This window comes from Aulonocara stuartgranti (genome assembly GCF_965226115.1).
Source record: "Aulonocara stuartgranti genome assembly, chromosome: 11".
Taxonomy (NCBI): Eukaryota; Metazoa; Chordata; class Actinopteri; order Cichliformes; family Cichlidae; genus Aulonocara; species Aulonocara stuartgranti.
In genome coordinates, this window is record NC_138947.1 from 28,578,797 (window position 1) to 28,592,390 (window position 13,594).

The 13,594-nt window shown below is 42.2% G+C and overlaps 1 protein-coding gene across 3 annotated transcripts in view; it reads left to right on the forward strand.

Annotated features, from left to right (window-relative positions):
* LOC309718146 (nuclear factor of activated T-cells, cytoplasmic 1-like) overlaps positions 1-13,594 on the forward strand; it is a 61,523-nt gene that overhangs the window by 17,356 nt on the left and 30,573 nt on the right. For all 3 annotated transcript variants that reach the window (XM_082553160.1, XM_082553162.1, XM_082553161.1), the window contains exons 5-6: positions 3,622-3,794; positions 4,748-4,888. In XM_082553160.1, the coding sequence (XP_082409286.1) occupies positions 3,622-3,794; positions 4,748-4,888 (314 nt within the window). The remainder of the gene's footprint in view (positions 1-3,621; positions 3,795-4,747; positions 4,889-13,594) is intronic.

The window sequence follows — 13,594 nt, forward strand, 5'->3', positions numbered from 1 at the left end:
TGTGTTTTTCTAATGGGTCAGAAAGTCTTCTGAAAAATCGACATCATCATTTGCTGGACAGCAGTGGCCGTCTACTGCACCATAACCAAACAGAAACTTCTGAAACAGAGCTATGTCAGTGTCATTCGTGAAGCAGCTGGCGCAACAGTAGTCTTTCACTTTAATGAATGAAACTCGTAGATCTGCTCTGTAAAGTTTAAGTTAGGCCGGTCATCTTATATTTTAGTCATTTTATACCGTAAAAAGTTCATAAAATGGTTTATTTTTATGAAATTAAACTGGACATACATAATTTCATGTGTCACATATCACACATGTCACATAAACAGTGTAGCCAAGAGATAAAAAACAAATAGCTTTTTTTAAATGACAAAAAGTGTCATAAGTGTCTGACCTCAATGTTCAGACTCAAGGACAAAGTTTTGCTGTACTTGCCTACTAAGTCCACGAGGTTTTGGGGCAACACAGGATTTCTAGAGAAAGTCTGGAGGCTGTTAAATAAAAAATAAAAAAGATGGATAAAGAACTAATCTTGACACTGAAGGGGAAAAGATAGGCCTAATCTAACATTGGTAAATAATAGAAAGTTGTTTGCTTTAGCATGGTGGCATGATGATGATTCATCACATCTGATCAAAAGTTTCAAACCCAAAATAGTGTGAAACATGTTTCAGAGTCAAGTCAAAATAAAGTAAGAGAGGGTTTAGTGATTCGGACTTACAGTGGAGACCAGGATTAAGTCTTTGTCACCGAGCTGCTGGATGATACGAGCAAGGCAAGTTTAAACAGTTTACTGCAGGTAACTTCTACCATCTGTACTGATTAACATAAAAACGGGGACCACTGTCTAAAATTCTGTGCTGCAGGTGGACCAAATTTACAGCTTAACTCAGCATAGAAGAAGCACTGAATGAAACAAAAAAAAACTAATCACCTATTTATTCATAGCATTAAAAAATCGATGTTTTTGATGTAGTTTTACATGTAAACTTGCTCCATCTAAAGGAGCAGAGCATCTGTTTTCTAGGGCTGAAAAGTCAGGCTCGGGTTCTGTCTTCCTCCCTCTAGACTTTCAGTAAGCCAACGGCTCTGCTCTGCAGTGTATCCAGGCAGTAGCTCCTGTCCTGGGGCTCCGTTTAGACTAGGCAGCAGTGAATTTATTGGACTGTGGCCCAGAGCTGTGTGTTGTTGGTAAAGCTACTGTATCTTAGCACAGGTTACATAAGGCAATTACCTCTTACTGTTTATTCGTCACCATTTAGACTTTAAGTGCGTATGTGTTTTTAAATGAAAAGCATATAGGTGATGCATCTCTATGACACAGGTTCATGTTTGTATAAATGTTGGGGATCATGAAGATTTATGGGACATGAGAGTTTCCTGACCGGACAGTGGCCTTCTTTGGCGAAGTGTAGATGATTTTAACATTTGTATTACATTACAATATCATTTCCAACAATACCTCAATATCCTTCATATTGTAGCATATTAAAGCATACTGTTGGCCTGTTTTGCTTAATGTGTCCCCTAGGCTATGATTTTATACCAAACCAAACATTCAAGAGGAAGTTTTTTTTTTCTCTCTTTTTATCGTCAGCGCACAAGAAGAGGAGTTAACGTTTTGTATTTCTTCCTGACTATCTAAACAGTGAAAGATGGAGAAAAGTCTTTAACTTTCTCTCTCCACCAAGCTGTTAAAAAGTTGCCTTGATAATACAGAATCCATCTCGCTGTGCACACGCCAGCTATCATTTGTGTGGGATGCAGACACTCAAGAACTGCAGTCAAACTTTCAGAAAGCTTCAATCTGTTTTTTTTCCCTTTCCGCTTCTAAGATGTTTTCTCTTCAAGCACACCAACCACCTCTGCAGATTCTAACTACTATAACCTAATAAGCGAGAAAGCATTCATAAGAGGATGACGGTTATGACTAGAGTAACTTTATTATGCCCATCATCTTGCTCTTGTTTAAAACCACAGACTGGTGGCATATTAGTAGAAAGCTGTGAAACCTTGACTCGTATGCTGAGTGGATCTGTGGTGGTTTTCATATGCTGTCATTTGGTCATCTTGTCTGCTAAAAGGGAATGGTTCATTTGAGTGATCGCCTTTAATTCTATAATGCAGTGTTTTTCTCCTGATGAAAATGGTGCGTTTAACATCCCAGTCGCTGGTAGATAAGGGCTCACTGAATAGTTTGATGAGCTTGAAACTGATTTAGGTCGTATGCTACAGCTTTTTTATTTATTTTTTGCTGTCACTACATCTTGACCTAGTTGCAGATGTGGATCTAGTAAATTTGGGCAAAACATCAAGTTTGTATGTTGATAATCCCTGTGGAATTGTAGGCTATGACTAATACCTGCAGTCCCTCCGCTCTTTCCTACCATGCTATCTGCAACCACTGCAGGATTTTTCATAGAAACAAGGTTTCTACTGCCACAAGGGTTTGTTTAAAATCCAAAAGATTTGGTTTAACATATTTTAACTCTGTCTAATATGTTTGGGTTCGTTATCTTCTTTTTCCTCAGTGTCAGTCGATCATTTCATCTAGATTTCCATAGGTTGGTTAGCAGACATACGGCATCCTAAGTTTCTGATAGTGCCAAATTGTCATCATATGTTATGTTAAAGTGCAAGATAGTTAGAACACCAAAACACCAATCCTTTATGTTGCTCGTTTTTCAGTGCTGATAAGGAGCGGGTAGTCAGCATGACTGTATCTGTTATTTTTCTTTTCTTTGAATTGTACAAACCAAAGTCAAGGGAAAAATGGATTGGTATAAAACCTGACATTTACCATGTTCCAGGAATCGCTCCCAAAAAGCTACCATGTAAAATAATTTAAATGCCAAACCATATCCCATCTGTATTCTCTCACTTTTTACCAGCCACACTAGTTTTATGTAAATTTATGAAAGGCCATGCCTGCGAATGAATGCCCTTTTTCCACCAAGAAAAGGGAAAGAAACTCTACACCTTTACCTCCCAAATTGTGAAATGAAATAAATAAAGAGAGACAGCTTAAAAAGGGGGCTATTAGCACATGTGGCAATGATTAACAGCGGTTTTAAACCCAAAACTCATGAAGTGAATGGTGTGAACGGACAAGGCAGGCTCGGTGTGTGTGATACTGGTAAGCCATGGTGCGCTCAGTCCAGATTTCTCTGAATACTTGGACCACTCTGGCCATTTAAAACCGTGATGCAAACTCATTAATGTCCAACTTTTCCTTTGATGACATGCTGGATTAATAATGACACGGTCATGCTCCGATAAACTTCCAGTGCATGATCTGTAACACCAGTGGGGACTTCACTGCTGGTCCCGATGCGTAGCAGCTATTTTCGATTTCACAGCCAAGAGTAAATCAGATAGGCTCCTGTTTCAACCCTTGGTCGCACTTTTCCATGCTTTTGCATCCCGTTGAAAGCTACCCTCTGTGACTCAGGGTGTGGAACAGAAGAGAAAGAAATTGGTGCTTTCTTGAAATGTTGTAATAGAAATTGTTCTGGCTTGGAAAAAGTAAACAGTGAACTTCACCTTTCCGTCACCATTGCCTGTGTAATGTTGTCTCGGGGATATAGTCTTCAATTGTGCGTGTGCTTTTCTCCGTTCTAGAATTGATTGTGCGGGAATCCTGAAGCTGCGTAATTCAGACATTGAGCTTCGCAAAGGGGAAACGGACATCGGACGTAAAAACACACGTGTGAGGCTTGTGTTTCGCGTGCACATCAACCAACCCAATGGCAGGACCGTGTCCCTACAGGCCACTTCGAACCCCATTGAATGCTGTAAGTCTTACACACACACAGACAAACACACGCACAGAAATAAACACAAAACCTGGCATGTCTTTTCTGTTGGCTTTGCACTCAGGTGGCATCTATTGTTGTAGTCCAATAAAGTGAGCTACTATTTTATTGCCTACTGGAGCAAATTCAGTGCATCTGCACCCAATAAGCTTTATTTGATCAAAGGTCTTTGCCAAAGCAATAGATGCATTGTGCACGATGCCAAACACACGTGCTATCTATCTTAAATTCACATTTTACGACTGAATGCACAAGTTATTTTGGTAACACTACCCCATTAGCGCAGGTTTCACAAAGGTCGTTTGCCAGCCCCACTTTTTGGCACGGTTGAGTGAGCACATTGAAAGAAACCTCTGTTCTCTTTGTCATTCATTTGTGTATGAGGGGTGTGATGTTATTTGCGCCCAAGGAAGCCAGTTAGACTCAGATTGTGAGACAGAGCTTGCGTTATAGTTTATGGTCCAAAGTGGAGGTTAATCTGAGTTGGTGCATCATATTTAAATGTGAAGTTTAAAGTTATTTAAAGCACAGATTTATAAATAAGATCCACAGATGCAAGGTGATACTGTATATCTATATGGCTGTGAATGTGGTGACCGAATTCTACAGGTCAGAGGTGACTTGCTGGCATCACTTCATGCAAAGCAGAGGCAGGTGGTTGGCCATAACAACCATGAAAATATTGTTTTGATCATTTGTGCGCCTTTTTTTCAATGTCATTTAAAGAGCAGCTGTTGGCTGCAAACCTCTTAGCTAGGGGGTCATGAAATCATCATAATAAAGTTGATAAGCCTGTTTCCCTAACCAAGAACTGCTGTTTTACTGGCTGTGAGCTGGGCTTGTGCTTCCCGGGGTAGTTGGGGATCAGGCGGTGTATTAGTGTAATCTTGCGCACCATTTTGAAACCTGTGTTTGTGTGTCTCTTTCAACAGCCCAGCGTTCGGCTCAAGAGCTTCCCTTGGTCGAGAAGCAAAGTATGGACAGTTGCCCTGCCACGGGAGGCAAAATGATACTTCTAAACGGACTCAACTTCCTGCCCGAGTCCAAGGTGGTATTCGTGGAGAAGGCCCAGGGTAAGCTGCAGTCACCGGGCCATGTTTACCGCATTTCAATTTCCCTTTTTAATACCCCTTTCTTTTCTTTCTCCCCCACTCTCATCAGTTGCATTTTCTTAGTCTCTCCTCCCGTCAAAATAGAGCAAGACTTGCCAGCGAGCCACATGTGGTGTGCATTAGGCCACTATATTTTTAACCAAAGCGTATTTACATTTGCTGAAGTTTCCATTGCCTGTTCAGCGGCGCTCGCCACAAGTTAAGGAATGAATCACAACCAGGGCATGTGCAACGTCTCTTTCTCTCACTTTCCCTCTTTCCCTCGCTATCCGTACCTCCCTGACTCCCCCTGCTTTCGACAGTTAACCCTTTCGCTCGCTTGCTTTCCGTCACTCTTTCTTCCGCCCTGTTCTGCCAGACGCTCACCCTGGCCGGCTGTCGGAAACCATTTCTTTCTTTTTCTTTTTTTTTGGTCTAAACTTTTTGACCATATGTTTCTCCCCTGTGTGGGTGGGTTGTGAAAGTAGAAACACTAGTGATCAGGTTTTCAGTTTGAATAATGATTGTGATCATTTCCTTGATTGCACCCAATAAATCAAAACAAAGGTCAAGCGCAGTAGTAGCTCTGAAGTCAGCTGAAGCACGACGTGACTGCTGCCGCTGCTGCTGCTGAGCAACACACAAACTAAGACAAGGGAGCAACATAAACAAAGTTGTGAGAATGAGATAATTGTGTCTTCCAGTTCATTAACCATGAATTTCAAAATTGCTGAAGATTATCACAGTTAATCCACACTTTCCAAAACACTTCACACTTCTGCCGTAAAAGTTAGCAAGTGGTCAGTGAACGCAGAAATAAAAAGTGAATCCTTTATTTACTTATTTTCCTCAAAAAGGTTATAAAAATAAAATTCAGTCTCAAAATTGGAAGGAAGAAAGATTTTGTTACTCTTCACTGCATGGATCTCTCCCTACTTGCCCCTAGCTTGTTTGAATGGTCTACTCTTAAGGACCTAAGGGCTTAAGGAGGAAGCAGCAATGGGTTAAGGAGAGGTGGATGAACTTGGTAATTTGGGGTATCCCTTCTCCTGGTTTTATTTAGTCATGGAGGGGTGTGGGGGATCCCTTGAAGAGGAAAGCCCATACATGCACACCTTTTGCCTTCTTGGTAGTATTTCCGTTCTTTCCCCACTCTCTTTACCTTGATATTCCGTTTCCTTCTTTTCCTCTGTTCTCCCTCATCCCTCATTTTTTCTCACCTCTATCCCCGATACCCGCTAAAGACATTAGGAGCTGCGGAGCTCTACGCTAGCGGGATCTCCGGGCTCGTGGCTGCCATTGACATCTCGGTGGTTTGTTTTCCGTCTCTGTGGTGTCCAGAAGGGAGAAAGAGAGAGAGAGGGAGATCGAAAGGGAGGTTGTCTGTCTACTACTTAGTCTGCTTTTATGTGAACTTTAATGACCCACCATTTCCAGGGTCTCCTAAGTCAAAAAGCCCATTACAGAAAGACCTACACACCCTAAACACACGTGCGCAAGCAGGAACACGCACATCACTCACTAATGGCAACTATGGACGAGCAACTATGAGCACGGAAAAATACTTATGTCTTAAATATACTGCAAAAGATTGTCCTTTGGCATTTTAATCAGAGAATCCTGCTGTTTCGTGAAGTTTTAGACTTCAGGATTTCTCCGATTGTTGATTTAGAAGGGCCAAACTGGGATGAGGAAAAAAGAAACCAATAAAAATATAATTGTATTACAGAATTATTCTATAACTTTGGTTTTATTTTCCTCTGGAAAAGTTCATGACTAAATGCATCCATGAAATACAGAGCATCGCGCCGCAATAATTACACAGTCATGCGTACGTACAGCCAAGGCCTTTGTGTGGCACAACACCAATCACTGATTTTGCCTCAGTGGTGACAGCCATTACTGTTGCTGCCATCAGAGGTCAGGACGGCTGCTCACTCTCCAAAATTGACTCCAATAAACACCTTCAAGAAAATTCCACAAATCCTAAGGAGCAACAGGCTGCTTTAGGAGTACCAATCCAACTTGTGTGAATAACTGTATACAGTCAAAATCCTCCAAGTGGAGTGAGGGGGCAGATCACACAAAGCACAAAAGCCTATTAGCACAAATGAGCTATAAATCATAAATACATCTACTTCTCTAACTGTTTCCATTTGTTGTGGGGGGGTTTTGTGCAGGCTGTAGCTGTTTTTGGCATACACGCAGATGTTTTTGAATTGTCTAAAACACCAACGCAACAAAGACAGATATCAATTAATTACAGAGCTCTGTTAGGGGATGCCATCAACATTTGAGAGATTTGCTGTTTGCAGTTTGTGGTTAAATGAGGACACCAGTGACACACAGACATCCAGTAGTCTTTAGAAAATCATTGGCACATGTGGCCACTGGTATTATCTTCTGTACAAGGAGCAAAATATTATGCCGTGAATACACAGTAATACATCTAAGAGCAAATGATTGTTTCGTACAACAGCATAAATAAATAAATCAGACCCACATGTACTCTTAAAACATAGCGCCGCTCTGTTTGTCGACTTTAACCTTCCTCTCCTTCTCTGTTGTTTTGATTGTCTGTCTGTCCCCCCGTGAGACATCCGCAGTATCAAATGAGCAGAGCTCATAGCTGTTGCCACTGCGGGAAACCTTAATGCACCTTGAAAAATAATTACTTCTACTTTTTAGATGCCATGTCCATCCCCACTGCTCCACTTCATCACCCACAGGATAACTGATGCAAACCGGTGCATTCACGTGTGTACAGTATGTGTGTGTGTGTTTGTTGTTGTGTACCCGCTGCGGCTGCTAGCCTGCGGGCCTGTTTGCGTTGTTCGGTAGGAAGTGTTTGCAGTGAGTCATCCACAAAGGATTCCCTGTAGAAGAGGTGAATCGGAAAAGACAAGACCCCTTAGACAGTAGAGAGGGGGGAGAGGAATAGGAGGTGCAGAAATGGGCGGGGCTTCCGTAGAACTCTTGAGATATTGGCGCATAGAAATGATCAGATGTTATGGTCCAAAGTGGACTCGAAGACCACAGATCACTTTCCACACGCCCCCAGCGAAAGGTTTGTATGTATGGTTTTGCTCCATCAGATAGTGCAAGATATTCAGACTGTAGGAACATAGGTGCTCGTCTTCTGTTGCAGTTTAAAAACTCCTTTCAAGAGTAATTTTGTTGATAGTAATAATAATAACAATCTATGTCATTTTTGCTCTCTGCTCAGCACAGAGTAGTGCCTTTCCCAGAACCACAATATGGGCATTTGTGAAACTTTCCATCTTTTTTGCATTGTTGACTTTGCTTCAGTTTTCTGTTATTAGTATTGCGTTTTGTGTCTGTGTTTTTGGTATACCCAAACCGCTCTTTTGGCATTGGATTAGGAAGACATACCTGGCGCACCTATTGCAATGTGTGTTCTGGCTTGCCCTGCTTTCCATGGATGGAATGAGTGCTAAAGGCAGGGAAAATAGAGGCACAGACAGACAAACAGAGAGAGAGAGGGAGAGAGAGCAAGCTGGGGAAAGCCTACACTCTGACTCAGAGGGGAGGTAAGGGAATTCCCTGGTGAGCCGGATAGTTTTTACATCTGGTAGGACTGGAGCGTTGCCTGGAGCTCAGCAGCACCATGCAGCTTGGTCTGCAGCAGGGAGAAGTCTGGTCCTCTCTACCTCTGCCTCAGGCTGGAGAGAGGCTTCCTTAGCTCTAGCATAATCTGTAACTTTAGAACAACATGATCTACTACAGTAAGCTCGAGCTAATATTCCTCATGTGTAAAAGCTCCTCAGCATCGGACTGAAATGTTTGGATATTCATACCTTCATAGTTTGAAGAAGGCTATGACCTGAACTGCTAAGAGTTCATTCATGCACTGTTTATACTTGGCTGAACTCTTCCACCCTGGGCAAGTTTAAACACCAGACAAACTGGTCGATGTATTGTACTTGTAGCAGTATGTCTAGACTGTCCTTTGGCTTCAGGCTAGAATAACCTTCATGGCTCATACTGGCTCATAGTTCTGGCACTTTGGCACGATAAGACCAACCTCCACCCCTGCTTCAGGCATGAGATTTGGGATCTTACTGTCTCATTAGGATGGTATACTGCCCTCAATTTCAAAATCAGTAATTATTTATCACTGCTAGAATGGTTTAAGCCAGCGGTCTCCAACCTTTTTTGCGCCACGGACCGGTTTATGCCTGACAATATTTTCACGGACCGGCCTTTAAGGTGTCACAGATAAATGCAACAAAATAAAACTAGTACCGGTACCGAAAAAAAGAAGATTTATTCATAACACACATGAAAAGACCCAGGAAAACCAAGTTAACGATAAAAACGATAACAAAATAACACTGAAAACCGATAAAAACCCTGAAAACCATACATTTCACACCTGAGCCTCAACTTTCGCGGCCCGGTACCAAACGACTCACCGACCGGTACCGGTCCGAGGCCCGGGGGTTGGGGACCGCTGGTTTAAGCTCTCAAGCACCTTGCTAGAAGAGCATCATGAGGAATGTGTGAAATGGAAGTTTCTTATCCGCAGTTTAAAGCTATATTTGTGCAGTGGCTTTGAGAACATCTATACATCAAAGGACCCAGTTGTGTGATAGCAGAAAAATGTTTACATTGTCCTGTGGCCTCTACACTTCTCTTTAGACATGTTTGAACATGTAATTGCCAGAAGAGTCTCTCGAACTGTGGAAAGATGGCCATTTTTGTTAGGGAAACATCTTAATATCCCTCCAGTTGATTAGAATAGTGATATACCTTAATGAAATGTGGCTCACTACATGGGTCTTTATGACCGATTTGGCTGCAAGCTGTTGGAGCGACCCTGCTCTGATATATCAAATGATCATCTACCTGCATTCTTTTTCACCATTCGCTCAGTTTCTAAGTGCGGTTCTCGCTGTGACTCTCGCTAGGCTGTGAAATAACATGCAACACACCATTAAGAGCAGCAAGCTTTGATGTCTTTCTAATGCTATCCACTCTACAAATACTATCCAAATGTACAAGTGCAGATGATCCTCCCACCATCATTCTGAGTCTTCAGATCATTTTCAAACTCAGCGCCACACAGCTGGACTCTTAAAAAGAAGCATAAAATTTCACTCCGCTGACCGCCATCCTCCTCAGGCTACAACCCCAGGTCACGTCGGCTCACGCTTTCCCTGTTATACACCGAGAATAACTCACTTCCTGGCTATAAACCCATCATAAATCTACTGTCAAGTCGTAATTTATACGGAAGCCCCTCGATCTGAAGCAGACCCACATTTCTCCAATTTCACCAGGTCTTAGATTGGCAGAATCCAGTCGCTCCAGACGGGAAACGCAGCTGGGATCAGTCATGGTGGAATCCCTTTTGGGCTTTTTTGGCTTTGCGCCTCATTGAGCAACAAGGCGAATGCCGTGAAAAATGTGCATAAAATTACTGAAGCATTTTCATTCAAGGTGGCAATGGAGACACAATAAAATGGAAAATAAACTTGACATAGGTAAACAGGAAAGAGATATAAATACTCTAAAATAATCTTCTCTGGAAAAGAGACGTAGCTGCAGAATATGTCTGGGTTGTTTCACAAGACAACCTCCGCATTTAAGCGCGTGATTCATAGTTTCCATTCTCAAAAATCCTGAAGTGAACTTGGTCAGTGGAAGCTGTTTTGCACTACACAATGCTTTTTGGAAGGAAAAAAAAATCACCTTTGGCTGTCACTGTAAAAAAAAAAGGAAAATTTAAAAAAGGAAAAAAGAAAACGCTCAAATGCTAAAACCTGTGAGTTCATTGGGAGGTCAGATACACTGTTACTCAGCTATCTAGGGTTCTTAACTTGGGTAGGTAGTAACAAAAGAAGGACTATAGTATATAAAACTAGAAATAACACAAATGAAAGGTTTGGACTTTATGAGGTTTTTTACAACAGCAGCTCTGTTGCCAGGTTGTCACCAGGCAGGTACACGATATTGTTTGTTGTCAGGAACTGAAGAAGAAATGACTCGAAGAGGCCTCGCCCTACGTGCTGTCTAGCTGCCTGATGAATGAATATGTTGTCCTGGTTGTGCAGTGCTAGTCTTTGTGGACCAGATTTGCAAGAGTGAGTCATATATAGAAAAGCTGCCTGGTTAACATTTGAGCACAAAGTCTAAAAATAAGCGTGCTTCCATTTGTCCATGTGCATGCATGTGTTCATTCACTTCTTTGTTTGACCAAGGCAAGATTATGCCGTACCTAGAGCTCTCCAGACACAGCTCTTATATGCCACTTATTGTTTTTGTGCTTCCCCTGTTATAATTCAAGTTGAAGGCCAGAACAAAGGTAAAGGATGCTGTGGTTGCATGTGTGCATATGTGTGCATCGGTGTGCGTGCATTACGCGTGGGTGGACTTTGCTTGAAAGAGGAGGTGTTGTCAGGAACAGAAGCGTTTTGCAGATGTTGCAGGGAAGATGGAGAGAATGGAAAGTCCTGTGGTTATCACCCAAACAGCATGCCACAGGTGGCCCCATCCCAATTCCATCAAACTCTTAGCTTTGCTTCATACGATGCAGTGTGATTTGAAAAAAGTTTGACAGAACAAACTGATTTAGAGCTACCAAAGGTGAGACAAAAAAAAGATCAAGAGGGAGGCAGAGAGAAAAGTTTGAAAAACATGTTTACTAGTGGAGGCTGGGGTTGACGTCGGAGTCTAAGGTTTCCCTCTTGGAGTGTCTCCCAGAGCGGAGGCGGGTGAGATTCCCTCTTGGTTCCCCTAGACGTAACATGAGGAACGCTCATCTCTGTCTGCCTCTGTCTCTCCCCTTTTCTCTGACCTTCCCTGAGCCTGTGCTTGCTCTAATCGCCCTTCCATACTCTGAACAACTACACTGCATTACCTTTGCCTCATTCTTTCATGTACCTCAATCATCTGCCACATGCACAGGATCACACACTGTGCCCCCTGGCTACTGCTATTCCCCAAGTCATGCACTTCATCTCCATTGCAGTGAGGTACATTTCTCCATATGCAACTTTTATTTCCACCCATTTCAAATACAAAAAAACCCTTATCTGATCTCTCCACCGTCTGTTTTTCTCTTCCCCCCATGTTTTAATATGGCCATTTTGGAAAGATATATCTACTGATGTTCACTCTCTGAATAATAAAGCTGACCACCCGCCCCCACTACCACATCTCACCAATAATAAGCCAGCCGTGACTGGAATCCTTTATTCTCTCGCTCTGTGCATGATGTGAAAAACATAATGCTTTGGGGGAAAAAACAAGGGTTTTACATCTTCCAGAGCTGCTGGGCTTTTGCTGTCGTTTATGTGGAAACTGTCTCTGATTATCTTATCTGATAGCTTCCTGCGCCTGACGCTGCAACTCTAGTTCTCTGTTTAATCTGCAAACTCCTACTTGCGCCTGTTAACATATAGTAGCACTGCCACACTACCCATCCATACAGTTGAGTCACCTGGTGTGCCACTGAAACAAAAGCTGTTCTGTGTCACTGTCATTCATGACAGCAGTAATGACTCATGGTTTCTGCTGAAAAAAGAAGGCGAAAAATTGCAGTGTGGTTGGTGTTGATTGCCGTAACAGAGCCCAGAGCGTCTGTTCACAAAGGTGCGGCGTGAAATCACAAAGAGGACGCAAAGAATGTGAACTGAGCTTCTGCAGGCTCCCAACAGCTGCAGCGGCACACAGGCCTTTTATTGCAAGGCAGCGAGGGGAAACCTCACCACAACAAGAAGAGAAGAAGGGCGGGGAAGAGAGGAAAAGAAGTAGGGGGAGCAAAATAGAAAAAGAAAAAAAATCTAATCAAGGGACAGAAATAGTGCAGAACTTTACAGAGACAGATGAAGAAAAGAGAGGATGCATTCCTTGTCGAACGTTAGAGAACAAACACAACCCGGCTCGTGGCTATACCAAAGCGGCTTCCCCTTTTTTTGTGCTTTGGTCCAAAACCTTAAAGTCTTCACTTCAGACTTAGATAAGCAACACATTCTTACATTGGAGCTGCAAAAATTGTTGAAATTGTTTTTAAGAAATGAAAGTTAATAAATTGTCAATTCACTAAGGAGCTCATCTGAAAGAAGAGGGAAATATTTAGTTCATAATTAAATAATAAAATCTGAAAAATTCGACTAGAAGCAACTTAATAGAGTCAAAGTGCATTGAAACTGGTGTAGCTAGAGTAGAATAAGCAGGTGATCGATGGAGATTTTGGAGTTGATGTCCTGAACAACCTGGATCAGGTCGAGTTTCAATTGTCTCACGATGCTTTTTATTATACCGTAAAGACTCTACAGTATTAGAAAGAAACCCCAACACAACAATCAAGTGCTCTGTTTATGTTCCCTTATTATTCAAGACCTTGCATGTCATTGAATTTTAAATTCAATTCTGGGCTTAACGGGGAGCCAACATGGGAGAAATATGTGATCCAGAACTCTTTTTTAGTCCCAGTCAGAGTTCTGGATCAACTGAAGGCTATTCTGGGAGCTTTTAGGACAGCCTGATAATAATGAATTAGAATAGTCCAGCCTAGAAGTGATGCATGCATAAACTAGCTTTTCAGCATCACTGTGACACAGGATGTTTCTAATTTTAGAGATGTCAAAGAGGAGGGTGCGTGACAGACAGCCTGAAAGGGGGAGTGAAAAAACACTAGAGAGAACAGGAGCAGGTCTATTA